Source organism: Musa acuminata, chromosome BXJ2-7, assembly GCF_036884655.1.
Source record: "Musa acuminata AAA Group cultivar baxijiao chromosome BXJ2-7, Cavendish_Baxijiao_AAA, whole genome shotgun sequence".
Classification (NCBI taxonomy): Eukaryota; Viridiplantae; Streptophyta; class Magnoliopsida; order Zingiberales; family Musaceae; genus Musa; species Musa acuminata.
The window spans coordinates 30,615,486-30,630,326 of NC_088344.1; the positions used below are offsets into that span (position 1 = coordinate 30,615,486).

Genomic DNA, 14,841 nt, shown 5'->3' on the forward strand with positions numbered 1-14,841 from the left:
GGGGTCGATCTGACCCGGGGAGTAGCGGAAGGCTCCAGAGGCGTCATGTGGGCCCGAGGGGGTGGCTCTTGTTGCCGTAGCGATCGAGTCATAAGTGGGGGTGTCGGTTGAGAGACGAGCGAGATGACGGTTTGCACCATATCCATCAGAGCTCGGACTTGACGAACGAGGTCGTGAAAGGCCTCGGATGACACCGGCGAGGGGACACTCGGAGCGCCCTCGGGCGGAAGCAGATCCGGGTTGTCGAATGAACGCCAGTAGCGTTCAGAGGTCGCGGGGCGATCGTCAGCCCACGACCCGTCACGCAAGGGACGCACGGCCTACGCCCCTGCTAAGAACGATCCCTCGGCAGGGAGTTCGTCGGGATCAGTCTGAGGATCCCTCGACATTCGGGCCCTCCTTCTAGCGCCAAAATGATGCGGGGGGCATCTGTTTAAGCCGTGGCCTCGGGGCCATCGCGGCTCGGTTCGGGGTTCCGGATGTCGGGGATCGCGGGCTCCGTCCCTCGGGGTCTCCCGTAGGCCGAGCACGGTGGTTCGGGTCGGGAGGTCGGGTCGGCGGTTCGGGTCAGCAGGTCGGCGGGTTGGGTCGGGAGGCAGCTCCGCCACAACACCGGGAAGAGGCGACACCGTCTCGCACCTGCACATAGGTCGGGTCAGGGTGCTCGACCCGACCCCTCCGACGATCAAGTCAGATGATAATGGAAGATGTGGAGGGGGTTTCAAGAGAAGAAGTGTTTTTGAGTCTCCCCCCTTTCGTTTAGAGCTATGGGGTATTTATATATGAGTTTGATGTTACCTGATGTGGCTGCTTGCAGGAGGCAGGCTGATAGCGTCTGACAAGGGGTTGGCGTGGCATGAAGAACCAACCCAGAGTTAGGTGTTAATGTCGACTTCCTCTGGCAGTGTGCTGTCCAAGGCATGGCTGACGTCATGGCGTGTCACATCACCATTTTTACCCTTATCAATACCTTTCTTTATTTTTGACTTACGTGAAATCATGTAGAATTTAAGAATTTTTGAAACGTTTGTTGAATGGAGAAACATTCCAATTAATTTTTAAAAATAAAAAAATCTTATTTCCTAGATTAATTGAATAAAATATTCATAATATTTTGGGTACTTAGGAGAATAGTTTTTCTCTCAAATATGTTGATACTTATATCACCGATCCTTAATTTTCTTATATGATAATGTACTCGAAAATATACAAGATATGCTATCCTTTTAGAACGATAGAGTATTTATTAAATTGATAGAATAATTAATTTTATTATGAATTCTGACCCTTTATATACCCTTATTGTTAGTTTGATTGCATCAATAAAATTATTAAACGATTCCTTTGGAGTGATAATGATGATCTTAATGTTTTATATTTGTTATTTTGGGATATTCTTAATTCTCCCAAAAACATTGGGGCTTTGGGCGTTCATACAATATCTTTAGAAATGAATACACCATTTTTTTTTAATGTGCTTTGGGCTTTGGGCGTTTATCTATCTTTAGAAATGAATACAACATTGGGGCTTTGGGCGTTTATCTATCTCAGAAGATTTTTTTTATGTACTAAGTGCATCATACAATATCTTTAGAAATGAATACACCATTTAGGTTCAAATGGTCAAGGTCACATATAATAATATTGATTTGTAGAATCTTGAATTTAGTGATCATCTTAGCTTGACTTACATATTTTCTTAAGTATAATATTTTTCTTGATGTTGCTAAATTTATCAACTCCTACTCATTCTTTTTGACTATAGGGTTGGTGATTTACCTTTCTGGCTTAAGTCTTTATTTTTTAATATTTCTCAAGTGGAATAAATCTTTATTGTATGATTTGTTTGGATCAGTTCACTTTCTGCTCTATTTCTATTCCTGCTTGGTATCGATGACAGTATTTATGGTAGCTTCCAAGTTTAGCTTGTGTTAAGATATTATATTGGATAGATTAGGTTGTGATCGCGTCCTAACTCGGATAGATTAGCTTCTTTTCACGTCACACGTGTATTTTGTTAGTAGTATTAGGAGTCTATTGGTCCTTTGTTTTTGAGTTATCCATTTGTTACTAGTTTTAGGAGTTATTTTCATAATTATTTGGGCATAAACTTTGGACCAAGGAAGGGGCATATACTACTACTGCAGAGATATTAAGATCTATTATTACTAGTTCTCTTTGGATCTTTTGGCAGGCTAGAAATGATGCTAGTTTTAATGAAATTTCTTCCAAAGATAGTTGACTTTTTTATTAAATAAATTTTCTTTTACCCTCTAAATAAATAACTTCTGAGTTGATTAAAATTAATTGTGATAGATCCTCCTCTAACAATTGTTTTGGTTTTCTTGTAAGAAATAATAATATTGTCAAGATATCTTATACTATAAAGCAATTATTATTGTCCAGAGGACTACCTAGACTACATTTAGAAAGGTATATTTAAAACATATATTGAAAGTAACTAAAAAGTTTGAATCGGTAACTTGATTTAACACATTCCTCTTCGAGTATCGTCATATTGGTTCGGAAGATGTATAACTTTTATTTATTTTTAGTTTCTTATTTAAAAAATAATATAAAAGATAAAACAAAAAACAAAAAACAAAATTAATGCGCATCCAGGGAATCGAACCCTGGTCAGTACCGTGGGAGGGTACTATGATACCACTACACCAGATGCGCTTATTGGGATCGCTAATTAATCTAATATATTATATATATTGAGAAAAGCTTGTTAACCACTTCGTCCGCGCGAAGGATGCATGTCACCGAAGCGGGAGGTCCATTCAACCTTCTTACCGTTGACTACTATTCACCGTCGAATGTGTATATCGTTGACAGCGTTTTTATGATCTGATTTGGATGGAAAGCTCTTGACATCCGTCTGTTTGCTTCAGCGTAAGTGAACTCCGAGTGTCTCGAGTTCTTCCATTGAAGCCTTGAATTCAACAGAAACTTCACCGTTCCCCCCTTCATGCTCATCTATGATAGATTCTAGTGAATTACCACAGAACTCATGGAAACTACTCGGAAACAGGAAGAGGGCATAAACAGACTCGGCTCGGCTACTCAGCTGAATTGCTTGGGTGAAAAGAATAGCATGTTAATACGAAACCACATACCCAATCCATTCAAGTTCTGCCAAGCATAAGCAGCTATATGGTAAATCAATTGTTTCAGAATAGTGTTATGGGATTACCATCGTAATAAACAACAACGCAATCTATCTATATATCACATCAGAGCACAAATCATCTGAAGACTTCTACTCGGACAAATATCACATTATGTAAAGTCCTATGTTGAGTTATCCTCAACTCACTGCTGTAACAGTAGCTCGGCTTCAGCCTTCCTCTGGCTCGTCTTCCTCTGCTTGATCACTGCCAGCTTCTTATGGACACACCATGGAAAACTCAGGAAATGTGGCCTGCTCAAATTCACATTGTAGCGTCCCCAGAATTTGGGGTGATACGTCACGTGATACCAAGCCGATGCCTTGGCATATTCCTCATCGTCGTCATGGTCATGATCACTGCTCTGCTTATCAAACCATGACCTTGCTTCCTTCCTCAGTGACCTCAGTGCTCTCCCCACTGCCTCGCCGTCCTTCTTCTTGGTGAACATCTTCGACATGTTCATTATATGCCCACCTATAATCTCGGCCTCCGTCTTGATGCCGTAATGGTCCATGAGATTCCCCAGCTTAAAATCATATTCCCCTTTGAAGACGAAAGCTTCATCGACGTACTCCTCGAAGCCATCGACCTCCATGTCGGGGTCGTAAGATCTCATAGCCACCTCCTCTGTGAAGGCCTCTACGGTGGCAAACCCACAGGCTTTGGTTGCATGGTATAGCTTTCCAAGTATTCCCTGTGACTCGTAGGTATCTTTGTCGAGCTTTTCCATGAAGTCAGGGAACTCCTTGACAAGTAGGTGACGAGGGATTTTCGCAGCAACTCCCGTCTTCGGGAAGTCCACCGCAACGGAGAAGAGCTTTGCGAGCTTTATGCACTCCTTGCTCTCGGCTTTATTGCTTGCCTTGTCGGCAAAAACTGTGTGGGCGTTTGCGATGATCCCTAAGCTGTCATTGACGATATAATTTGCGAAGTACTCCATCACCTCCTACACGATGACATAGACACATATTATCCATTTAGGAACAACGAAAGACTATGATCGATTGTAGTACCTCAATGGTAACATCGTGATCCAATTCCTTGGTTGGCGCAGGGGTATACTCCATGGGTGGGACAACACGCGGCGGAATGAGTTCAGGGTCCCAGCTCACGAAATAGATATCTCCATCCAAGTCACCTCCAGAGCACTCATCCGGATGGGGTCTAGAAAAACAATAATCATGTCATTTAGCGTCAAGGAATGATACTGACTCATTAGAACTGATATTATCAAGCAGTCATCGTCTTTTATCCGGTAAACGTGAAGAAGATTAAGCAGCTAAAAGGGATGCAAGAGCCTGAATTGAACTTTAAGAATCATCGGAACAATGTCAAGTAAGAATGTTAAGCATGGCTTACCTTTCCCCTTTCTGAGGAAAAACAACACAATCGATCATATGGTGCAGATCGGGAACATCAACAGCTGACAGGACACGAACATCTCCAGGATGAAGACAGGGATTCTTGGCAACCACGACTTTGCCCTCCAACACCCTCACACTGTTCGTGAGGAGGCCATCGTCGTGGGACATGGAGCTTCCCGAACGAGAAACTTGAACAAACACCTCCCCGTATTCCAGACTTGCAGTCTCGTCTAAGCACCCCATCATTGCTCTTCCCTGTGGAATAAAAATCCTGGCCTTCGTCCTGAGTTCCAACAGCCTTGAAGCCCTGAATGCTTGCAGAAGCATCGAAAGGAATGGCTCAGCATCAAGCTTATACCCACATAACAACAGCTCTCTCAGTATGCTGGTTCTTTCCCCTGGGGACATGAGTTGAACCGCTTCCCGTGCCCTTTCCGGGTCACTTAAAATCCTGTCTAGGTCGTTCACGGCCTCCTCCATTTTCCTCTCGAAGACTTCATCTTCCACTCCCAGCGTCGACAGAAGAGTAATCAACTGACGATTAAGGAAACAAGGCTGGTACCTGCTGTAGGCGAGGACGTCAAGTTTTGTGCTCCTGGAGTCGAACTTGGACATGCTTCTACGCAAAGACAGCTTCGATGTCGATGCTGGATCGACGGCCACCACGCCTTTGTAGCCGGCGTACCTGATTTGGAAGGCAGATGGGACCGAACTTTCCAAGCCACACTTGGCCGCCACCTTTCTGGCAAATTTAGGAGATATTTTCCCAATGCCATCGGAGAACACGTAGCCCTCGCGTTCAACATCAGGAATGCACTCGATTTCATGTCCATTGACGAACATTGTTTCAGTGGAGGAACCGAAGGATTGACCGAGCCTGGCAGCATATTTAGCAACGTTTCTTATCTTGCTAAACTTGCCCATCCGTTGCCTGATGCTGTCCGCAGTAGATTCACCACTCGAGGCAAACATCCAAGCGGAACTTTCCCTGAGCTGACTGGATGAGAAGGCGAGGAACTCAAACTTCTTATCACCAACGGTGATGCCATTCCTCAGCGTTGACAGTATTCTCCAATAAAGCGCAGTACGGTTGTCGTCGTCCGCAGAAGCCGATCGAGATAATATATCAGTGGAGTGCATCTTTTCGCCGTCCTCGTCGACGAAGGAAACCCTCAGAAAATTATCGAGTTCTGAATGATACTGACGCAGAATACGATTCGACACATTTATCTCAGGTCCATAGAAGTACACTTTAGAGGGGGTCACCTGCGCCAGGTGAACATATACCAAGCTAGGATCCAAGGAAATGGTGGGCGAGTTTATGGGACGGCCCGAGTTCCTAAAGTTCGCATACTGCTCTGTTAGCCACCCTGTAGGATCAAAACAGGAGTGATTCAAAGTCGACATCATTTCCAAGGCCCGTTCGATGTATTCAGTAGGTACGAAAGCAGAAGGACGGAGCAGCGAGTAGAACTTTCGATTCAGCGTTGGTCCGCTAAGAGTTCCATTCTGAACCAGATGATTTATCTTGAACAGGATCGCGTAAGGAAGCTTAACTCCAGCACGGGGTTCGACAACAGGGACAAGATCCAAATTGCTGGAGTAAGAAGAGCCCGTCTTCAGATCATAGCGACCTTCAACTTCTGTGTAAGGAACGAAGAAATCTTGGATGTCGGGAAGATTACAGTCGAACGGTAGCTGCAAACACAATGCACAGGATTGTCCGATGCTGCGAGATGGAGTGAAATCTGTTGTTCTGACCCACTGATCATCTTGGGGGTCCCGACAATAATAGGACTTTGGATCTTCTTGTAGGGAACATGTTTTGCCCAATGGGATTTCGTAAATCTTAGGAGCAGCTACCACCTGATGATGCCATGTGACCACGTTGTTAGAAAGCAGGAGATAGAAATCCAAACAACAATCATTTCTGAGATACTCAGCAATTACCGAAAAATATCTTTTCTAACAAATACTAATTAAATTAACTGTCCACTTGATATGTAAATGCTAATCGAGTTTAAACTAAATTATTTATGAATGAAAATGTTTTTTTTTTTTTGGTTTTTTAGCAACACCATACAAGCAGTATCAAACAAGAAACAAGAAAGCACACAAGGGAAATTGTCTGTAGGAGAGCCAACCTGAATCACAAGAAACTTAGGACGGTGAGGGAGTGAGCGATGTAAATGGATTTCCCGTATGCTCTCATGCGCAACTTCGAGCTTATATGAACGACCTTCATGCGTCAGGGAAAAGAATATATTCCTCACTTCCAACCCAAAGCTAACTTTGACATCCACCACACTCCAAAGAACAGATAACCTCTTGTCCGAAAGCGGGCAGCCAAGAAGTAATGTGACGTTTTCCAGCACAAATGATGGCTTCCTTGGTTTAGCAATTACGTCGCGTTTCATATCGCGTGTTTTCAAGTAAGAACCATCATACGACAGGCTCTTCCGCTGAGTCATGACTGTTAAATCTTGAGCTTCTTCCTTTCTTGAGAACTGAACGATTGCAAATACTCTTGAATTTTTCGGGCTTTTTAGCTTAAGCGCAATCACAGATCCCTCGCCCATATGTTTCTCCAGAAACGCAGCTACCTCTATGGGAGTAACGCGTGAAGGGAATCCAGAAATCCCAACGGTCTTACCATCCATCCTTGGATAATGAATGCTTCAGATGCAGGACTTCTTGATGGGAATAATATCGTACCTATGCAAGGAAAGATTTTGATCTCTGAACCAAACAAGTAGCAACAACATATGCGTAGTAAAATAGCAGATGGAGCATGGCAGCCATGAAAGCAGGTAAGACAGCTTCGGTAGAAGGGTGACATATAGTCTATGTAGTTTAGCACGCAGGAAGATTCGCAAAAGCAGGAAAAGGAACAAAAACTCCCAACTCATACGTTTACTAGATGTATCCTTCTTCTCAGGTCTACTTCAACAACACTAGCTCAAAGCGAAAGAAAAGAAGAGAAAAATAGACATGTCGTCGTGTATGCGAAGGTAAATCTTAAAATCAGCTTAAGTGAATGGTATACCAAAGAAAGAAAAGATCACTACATGATATTATACTGCAAAGCTTGTCATCAACCCAATTCGACATGCATTCCAGAAAGGAAGCATGCATATCTTGTGATTCAGAGCGAGGGAATTCCTTCCCACGAAGTCACTAACTTGATGTAAAAATAGAAGCAAGAAAACCAAGACTAACACGCGAGACTAAATTATGCCAAACAACATACGATGCATCGACCAATGTCATCAAGAAGTTACCACGCGACGACCACCGCACCGAGCTCTCCGAATACGTCAAAAGACCTGAAAGGATTCAGCGTGCAACACCGAGGGTCTTGATCGGAACCCTTCCACCTCTTATCTGATCTCCCGTTCTCGAACGCAGGCGAAATGGTTTGGAGGAGCCGAAAGGGAATGGGAGGGCTTTTATAGAGGACCACCGAGAACGTCGTCGCCATGAACAGCTGACGCGAAAAGCAGAAATGCGACAGACACAGACTCACGTTTGACACAGTGGTAATAGAGTTGACGGAGTATGGAGAGTTGGAACGACCCACGCGTGTTTAACCGTAACGCCATCCATCGCATCTTGACAAAATCATGTCATATACGTACGGTCAAGACGCGAAGCTTCCGGGTAGGAAAGGATTAGATACGAAATTTTATTGCATGCAAACTGTGGAGAAATCTTTACCTTCCGTGGAATGGGACGGCGGTTGCCTGATGCAGCGCATTAAGATCAGAGACTCCTTTTCACAAGGCCGAAGAAGAATAGGGAAGCACTTTGCCCGAGTCTCGTCCTCCGTTTGGCCAGCACGAGAATCAATCTCGGTACGTGTCCCATTGAATCGCCGCTTCCTTTCTTGCCTCCCAAGTTAGTCCCGTACAGTCACGAACCTGTTCTTTCCCTCGTCTTTTCCCTTTGTGCTTTCCTTCGTGCAGCGACGGCCAATGGCAACAACGATCACATAGCGATGGTAAAGCGTATCTGCTTTACTCTGGTTCTTTGATGACTACATCGTGCATCTATCAATGTTCGAAGCCAATAAAAGTAGAGGCCGATCTTGTTGCGTGAAATCTCGATGTGTGAGTGCTCGGTGGAATCAAATAAAGTTGGATTCTGCTCTCCTCTATGGCTAGTCGTGCCAACTTTATTCGAATGCTTGAAGGAAACCATACCACCGACATCACATTTCTTTTCTCAAACACTATGCCAAACATGACCGACATCACTTCACCCAATAGAACAACTCCAACCTTTGGAGTAATTTTCATCAATGGTACATATATTTCTCCCAACATGTGAAGTAGAACGACCTATCCATATGTGATTAGTTGCCTAATGTGTCACAACACAACACTAACAACTAGCACAATAATGTTTAAGGATTAAAATGAACAAACATTATCATTGTGCACTCCAGCCACATGAACTATTTCCTCATTCTTTTCCTTTGTTTCCTGTTCAAAGACAAACAACGGAGGACAACTATACTACCACTTCCAAAATGTTAAACACCTCAAAAGTGTAACTGGACATACTGGCACAACTAGTATAATCACAAACTTAACAAGATGATTAAGCATAGAACTAAAACTGAATCGAATGCAAAGCCCAAGAATCAGATTAAATCCAAAATGTCTGCATCCAAGACCACCAACAGTATTCTTGTTTACACAAGTCCAATATATCGAAGAATCCCAAAACAAAAATAACCAAGAAAGCCCAAGAAAATAAATGAACAATATTTCATTCTATGCTTTTCTTGATAACATAGAAGGTAACATCATGCCACGAATACACACACAAGTAAATGTAACAATTAAGCCGAGTGAAAAATCCACTGAGTAGATCAACCAATCTCGAGCTTTAGAAAGCATTTCAAGATTCCATGAGTAGATCAACCAAGGAAAAATGTGTCTTCCGACGTGTGTATGTGTGAGAGACAGATCTATACTGCTATTTAATAAAATAACATGATTAAATTTAATACAAGGGAAATAAATTAGGAAAGGCCATGATGCCCTGCATATCTAGAAAATTTTCATTATATTAGTACTCATTTAATCGACCAATGGTGAGATCAACTAAAAAACGGTTGTATATGCCGGCAACAGTAGTCTCTTGCATCATATGTGTTCTAACTCTACATCAAAAATTTACCACCACAAGGCTACCATCAGTATCCGAATATAATAAGACATTGATGCCTTGGAACATTTACAAGAATACTAACAAACCAAGAACATACCAGCCCCTTAAAGGTCTCATCTAGAAATAATGATTTCAATAAACAGAAGGAACCTACATGAACATAAACTAAAAACCCTCAGTTTAATATAGCAGGAACCAGAACCGAGTGAGTACTTAAACTTCTTTATATATACCATCCTGACATTCAGAATTTGCCGACTCAAAACTCCTAACTAAGAGGTGATTACTTCAGTATCGTACAGAAACAAGAATGTAGAACATCGATACTAGTCCTAGAACGTAATACAATATGGTAGAATTCTTCAAACCATGCAGTCAAAAATACATGCCTTTACCTAGAATATGAAATACATATTTAGTATGTGTGTGCATGCAGTATCTATGAATATAAGTCTACACACATATATACCACAAGGATCCAAGGTTAATTCACCCAAAGGAAAAGACCAGACATCTATTGATGATTTTTTTCCCCTTTGTTTCCTTTTAAGCTTTCCATAGTATTTAAATTTATTTCTATTGTAGATCGAAAATGTTCCATGAGCCGGATCATGTGATCCAAGTCATAAGTAATTTCTAGCAACATAGGTACAACTCACTCGGGTACCTATTGAAGCCAATACTTGCATGATTATTCGAGGCACATAATCTTTTACTTTTAAGGTAACAATCATGAACATAAAAATTGAATCTCCAAGTCTTTACACTTTTTCACAGTACTTGTCAATGTATGACTTGAAGAAACTACATGACCCTGTACTCCTCATCACTAAAGTACCTTATTTGCTGGTCCAACAAGATCCTGTGAACACTAAATCTCTATGTTTCAGTATATGATACATCATACATCCTTGGCTAATATCATTTCCGACAAACATAGCCAACCAAGAATGCATCAATCTTGACATCATCATAGACCCATACAACTAATAGTAACTACAACGATCTTGAACTACTAAGTACTCCAAAATTCCCAACAAATGTGGATAACAAAACTTGAAGGTATTCAGAGAGTATGAAGTAGTATTAATATTGCAAAAGCATAGGATATAGATCGTGATAGCAAGATCCAACAGCATAGAACAGAAAGTATCTTTTACCAAAGCTAAGCATTACATTTTTTTTCACCCAATGAAGCAGAGGAAAAGTCCAAAACCAAGAAGGAAGCATCATTACACCAGTAAAGTCATTAACTTTGCAACCAAGAGACCTTCTCGGACGCAAGTTCGAGTTCCATGGAAAGCTAAAACTGGGGTGGGGAGTGGAGAAGAGAAAACAGGAAGACAAATCACAACCTTCACCGGCCTTGTACCATGCCGGTGGGGTTGATCCCGAGAAGCATGTTGTTACCTCCGGGGAGGTAGACAATGTTGGGCGACCTGGAGAGTGTGGTGGCGATCTCGCGAGCAGCCTCGATGCGGCGGAGCTCGAGGAGACCAGTGCCCGCAGTAGCGGTAGCATCAGAGATGAGCTTTGCAGCCTCGCTCTCACCCTCGGCGCGGATGACGGCAGCGCGCCTCTCCTGCTCTGCACGGGCGACCAGGAATTTGGATCGCTCGGCTTCCTGCTGAGCCACCTGCTTCTTCTCAACGGCGCTGGAGAACTCGACACCGTAGGAGAGGTGGGTGATGGCCACGTCATCAAGCACGATGTGGAAGTCGCGGGCGCGGCGGACGAGGGCATCGCGGACGAGGGCAGAGACGTGAGGCCGCTCGGTGAGCAGCTGGTCGGCATTGAACTGCGCAACGACAGATTTAAGGACCTCGTTGCCGATGGAAGGGAGGACTTTCTCGTCGTACTCGGTGCCAAGGGAGGTGAAGATGGTGGGGAGGCGGGCGACGTCGGGGCGGGAGAGGAGGCGGAGGGTGAGGTTGACCATCTGCAGGTCCTTGGTGCCGGAGTTGGAGGTGAAGGTGTGGGGACGAGTGCGGATGTCGAAGATGAAGGGTTTCTGCAGCCAGGGGACGAGAAAGTGAGTGCCCTCGCCCACCGTCTCCGGGAGCACGCCGCGGAAGCGGTCGAAGAGCACCGCCCGCTGGCCGCCGTCCACCGTATACAGGGACGCATTCAGCAGCGTCGCGCTGACCCCGAGACCAAACGCTGCTCGCGCTACGTTCGTTAGGAACGACACCGCCGCCTGCCCGCCGCCCGCAGCCATCTGCTTATCCTGATCGTTCGATTCCTCTCAGAGCACGAGGAAGGGGTGATGACGAGATGGGTGGCGTGTGGAGGAGGAGGAGGAAGGATAACTACTGACGACGGCGGCGCTGCAAAACCCTAATGGGGTTCTCGATTTGACTTCCTCGGTGGGGATTTTATCCGCTTTGCTTTCATTCGGGGGAGGAAGCGGCGCTGTAGAAGCTCCCGCTCTCCTTCCTCGGCCGAGTCACCAGTCAGGGAAGCGGCGATTCTAGATGCTGACGCCACAGGTAAAGAGGTGGTGGCCTCTTTTCCTCCTCTAATAGAAAAACGTGTTTCCCTGTTTGGTGATGAGGTCAGGACACAGGAGCCGCACCCAAATGGACCAGATCATAGTAAGCTTCTCACATTTGGCAATGATACACATTGTACGATCTACGAAATGCTAAAATTTAACCAAAATATAATCTAAATCAAAATACTAATTAAAAATTATTGAAATTGGAAGGAGGTTCGATGGCTTATATCAAGTTTTTCCATGTAAATCGGTTCGGATTTGATTCCCTTTTTTGGTTTTAATTTGAACATCCCTAATCGCAAGCATTTAGTTTGTTTTCATATTTCTCGAAAATATTTTCTTCACTTGTAATTAGTCAATTGAGATTATAAAAATATGAATTAATTATATATTATCCTTTATAATTAGTTATTCTTAGTATTCTAATTTTTATATTTTAAAAAAATATATTAAAATCTCTATAATTACAAAAGTGAGGTAATTAATTCGTCAATAAAATTTTTTTCTTGATTTTTAACCTTATGAAATCATTTGTTTAATATGGATAAGGATTTTAATATTTCTCATTCATAAATATAAAAAATTAAAATTAAAATATTAATATTAAAAATAATTAATTACTTGAGATAATCTATTATTAGCCCTAAAAATATTCACTTCTTCCACCATTCACGTTAAGATATTAATGCTTAATCATATAAATTCAAATTAATACATGAAAGCCACGGCAACGTGAGGCCAAATCTCGGAGAGAGGGTTATAAAGGGGAAGGTGAAGGCGGTGAGCGGAGACCTTCTCGTCATCACTTTCTCTTTCTCTCGTTTAGGTAGTTCTAGTGTAAGAGAAGGAGGAGGCAGAGGAGGAGGAGGAGGAGGGGGGTGAGAGAAACCGATGGGGAGGCAGCCATGCTGTGACAAGGTGGGGCTGAAGAAGGGGCCATGGACAACAGAGGAGGACAAGAGGCTGATCAACTTCATGCTCACCAATGGCCAATGCTGTTGGAGGGTTGTTCCTAAGCTTGCAGGTCCTCCCTCTGCTCCATTCATTTGATTTAACGTCAGTGATCGCTAACACAGTGAGCAAGATGGACTGCGTTCATGCTTATTTTCTGTCTTCCTTTGTTGTAGGACTTCTGAGGTGTGGAAAGAGTTGCAGACTAAGGTGGACGAACTACCTCCGGCCTGACCTGAAGAGGGGATTGCTGTCGGAAGAGGAGGAGAAGATGGTCATCGAGCTCCATTCTCAACTGGGAAACAGGTATGCTGCTGCTGCTCCCCATCTTCCCTCTTCGTTTGCTTCTTGTTTCTTTTGTCTTCTTGTAGGAATTTTCTCGTTGGAGTGGCTGTACTAAGCAAAGCTTTCGTTTGTTGTCTCAGATGGTCTAGGATCGCATCCCATCTCCGTGGTAGAACTGATAACGAGATCAAGAACCACTGGAACACCCACATCAAGAAGAAGCTGAGGAAGATGGGGATCGACCCCTTGCTTCACAAGCCCCTCATTCCTTCAGCAAGTGGTGTTCCCCATCAGGAGCAGCAACAAGCGGGTGCTTTGGCTGAGAGGATGGAAGAACAGGAGAAGCCCTTCTCAGGAAGCTGTTCTGAGAAGGCTGCAGAAGGGCAAGTTGAGGAGAACATACCAAGCACGGCTTCTGATGCATTCCTGAGCAAGTCTCCAGGATTTTGCACCGACGAGGTGCCCATGATTCTCCCCCATGACATATTAGCCTCATGTGCTTCCACTCCCACGGCCTCGTCTTCCATTTCGACATCATCAACATGCTCTTCTTCCAGCTCCTCATCGAAGGCTGCGGAGATCCAATTTCCATGCATGGAGTGGCCAGAATCAACGTATCTCTGGGGTTTGGATGACTTGAATGGATGGGACTTCATCTTCGATCGGAGGGATGAAGAACTAGGCCTCGATCCTTTCAGCCAGTGGCAAAGAACCGCTTCTGATCATGAATCCTGAACTCTGAGCTGTTCTAATCTCATTCTCCTTCTGTAATTTCTAATTGCCGATAGAACAAAGCAGAATGATGACAAATGTTTACTCCATCTTTATTCGATCAATTGAAAGTCCGATACTTCACTCTTAGATCATTCAATCTAAAAAGAAAATTTACGATGAGACACAAACGATTACTTTTAACACAAAAAATCCACCATTTTCTTGCACCATTCAATATCGCTTGAAATATTAGCCGCATTCTGCGCAACGCATGAACAATGGATACCGACGCGGCCACGTCGTAGCTTCGCTCACCACGCAACGAGTAGAAGTGTAAACAAGCAATTGTTTGACCAGAGGAACAAAAAGAGGAAAGCATCGAATTGACGCTATAAATCAGTGGATCGCTGGAGGTTGAAGACAAAATGTTGGCGGACATGAGTGCCTCTTTTGTTTCAGATGATTAAGCTCTGTTGCCCCAAACAATTCCTGGAGGCATACCGTATAAGTTTGACTCACTGTTCTCGTCGCCATCCATCTGTTTCTCCTTAACCATTTATCACTGGAAATTGTTGGCTAATTAGTGAATGACTTGGGAACAATTATGATCAACTCTATCTTCCCTACTACACCATGTTCTACACTTGTGAGGGTGTTAATTTAATATGCTAATGTA

The 14,841-nt window shown here is 43.5% G+C and overlaps 3 protein-coding genes and 1 non-coding gene across 5 annotated transcripts; 1 reads left to right on the top strand and 3 right to left on the bottom strand.

The window, feature by feature from the left end:
* Positions 1–2,611: 2,611 nt before the first annotated feature.
* TRNAG-CCC (transfer RNA glycine (anticodon CCC)) lies at positions 2,612–2,682 on the bottom strand. Its single transcript has one exon. It is a non-coding gene; the product is annotated as a tRNA-Gly (tRNA).
* Positions 2,683–3,130: 448 nt separating this feature from the next.
* LOC103972704 (probable RNA-dependent RNA polymerase 1) lies at positions 3,131–7,970 on the bottom strand. The gene is made up of 5 exons (XM_065117891.1): positions 7,822–7,970; positions 6,685–7,255; positions 4,536–6,406; positions 4,190–4,340; positions 3,131–4,122 (listed from the first exon to the last, which is right to left on the bottom strand). Exons 2-5 carry the CDS (start codon positions 7,198–7,200, stop codon positions 3,319–3,321), a joined length of 3,342 nt encoding a protein of 1,113 aa, XP_064973963.1. The 5' UTR covers positions 7,201–7,255; positions 7,822–7,970; the 3' UTR covers positions 3,131–3,318.
* Positions 7,971–10,856: 2,886 nt separating this feature from the next.
* Positions 10,857–12,187, bottom strand: LOC103992185 (prohibitin-3, mitochondrial). The gene has a single exon (XM_009411796.3). The coding sequence runs from the start codon at positions 11,934–11,936 to the stop codon at positions 11,076–11,078; it is 861 nt and encodes a 286-aa protein (XP_009410071.1). The 5' UTR covers positions 11,937–12,187; the 3' UTR covers positions 10,857–11,075.
* An 831-nt stretch (positions 12,188–13,018) lies between these two features.
* On the top strand, positions 13,019–14,312 carry LOC135616199 (transcription factor MYB20-like). 2 transcript variants are annotated; one of them, XM_065115390.1, is made up of 3 exons: positions 13,019–13,239; positions 13,343–13,472; positions 13,592–14,312. In XM_065115390.1, the coding sequence occupies exons 1-3, from the start codon at positions 13,107–13,109 to the stop codon at positions 14,184–14,186; spliced, it is 858 nt and encodes a 285-aa protein (XP_064971462.1). In that variant the 5' UTR covers positions 13,019–13,106; the 3' UTR covers positions 14,187–14,312. The 2 variants fall into 2 exon arrangements, with proteins under 2 accessions (XP_064971462.1, XP_064971461.1); XM_065115389.1 differs by having other exon boundaries at positions 13,029–13,472.
* The last annotated feature ends 529 nt before the right edge of the window (positions 14,313–14,841 follow it).

Bases quoted from the DNA above. Each gene is read 5' to 3' on its own strand.
- LOC103972704 (XM_065117891.1), bottom strand. From the start codon at position 7,200: ATGGATGGTAAGACCGTTGGGATTTCTGGATTCCCTTCACGCGTTACT. The intron at 4,341-4,535 runs GTAAGCCATGCT...TTGTTTTTCTAG, and splicing joins TTTCCTCAGAAAGGGGAAAG to ACCCCATCCGGATGAGTGCT. The intron at 4,123-4,189 runs GTACTACAATCG...GTCATCGTGTAG, and splicing joins ATCACGATGTTACCATTGAG to GAGGTGATGGAGTACTTCGC.
- LOC135616199 (XM_065115389.1), top strand. From the start codon at position 13,201: ATGGCCAATGCTGTTGGAGGGTTGTTCCTAAGCTTGCAGGTCCTCCCT. The intron at 13,473-13,591 runs GTATGCTGCTGC...TTGTTGTCTCAG, and splicing joins CATTCTCAACTGGGAAACAG to ATGGTCTAGGATCGCATCCC.
- LOC103992185 (XM_009411796.3), bottom strand. From the start codon at position 11,936: ATGGCTGCGGGCGGCGGGCAGGCGGCGGTGTCGTTCCTAACGAACGTA.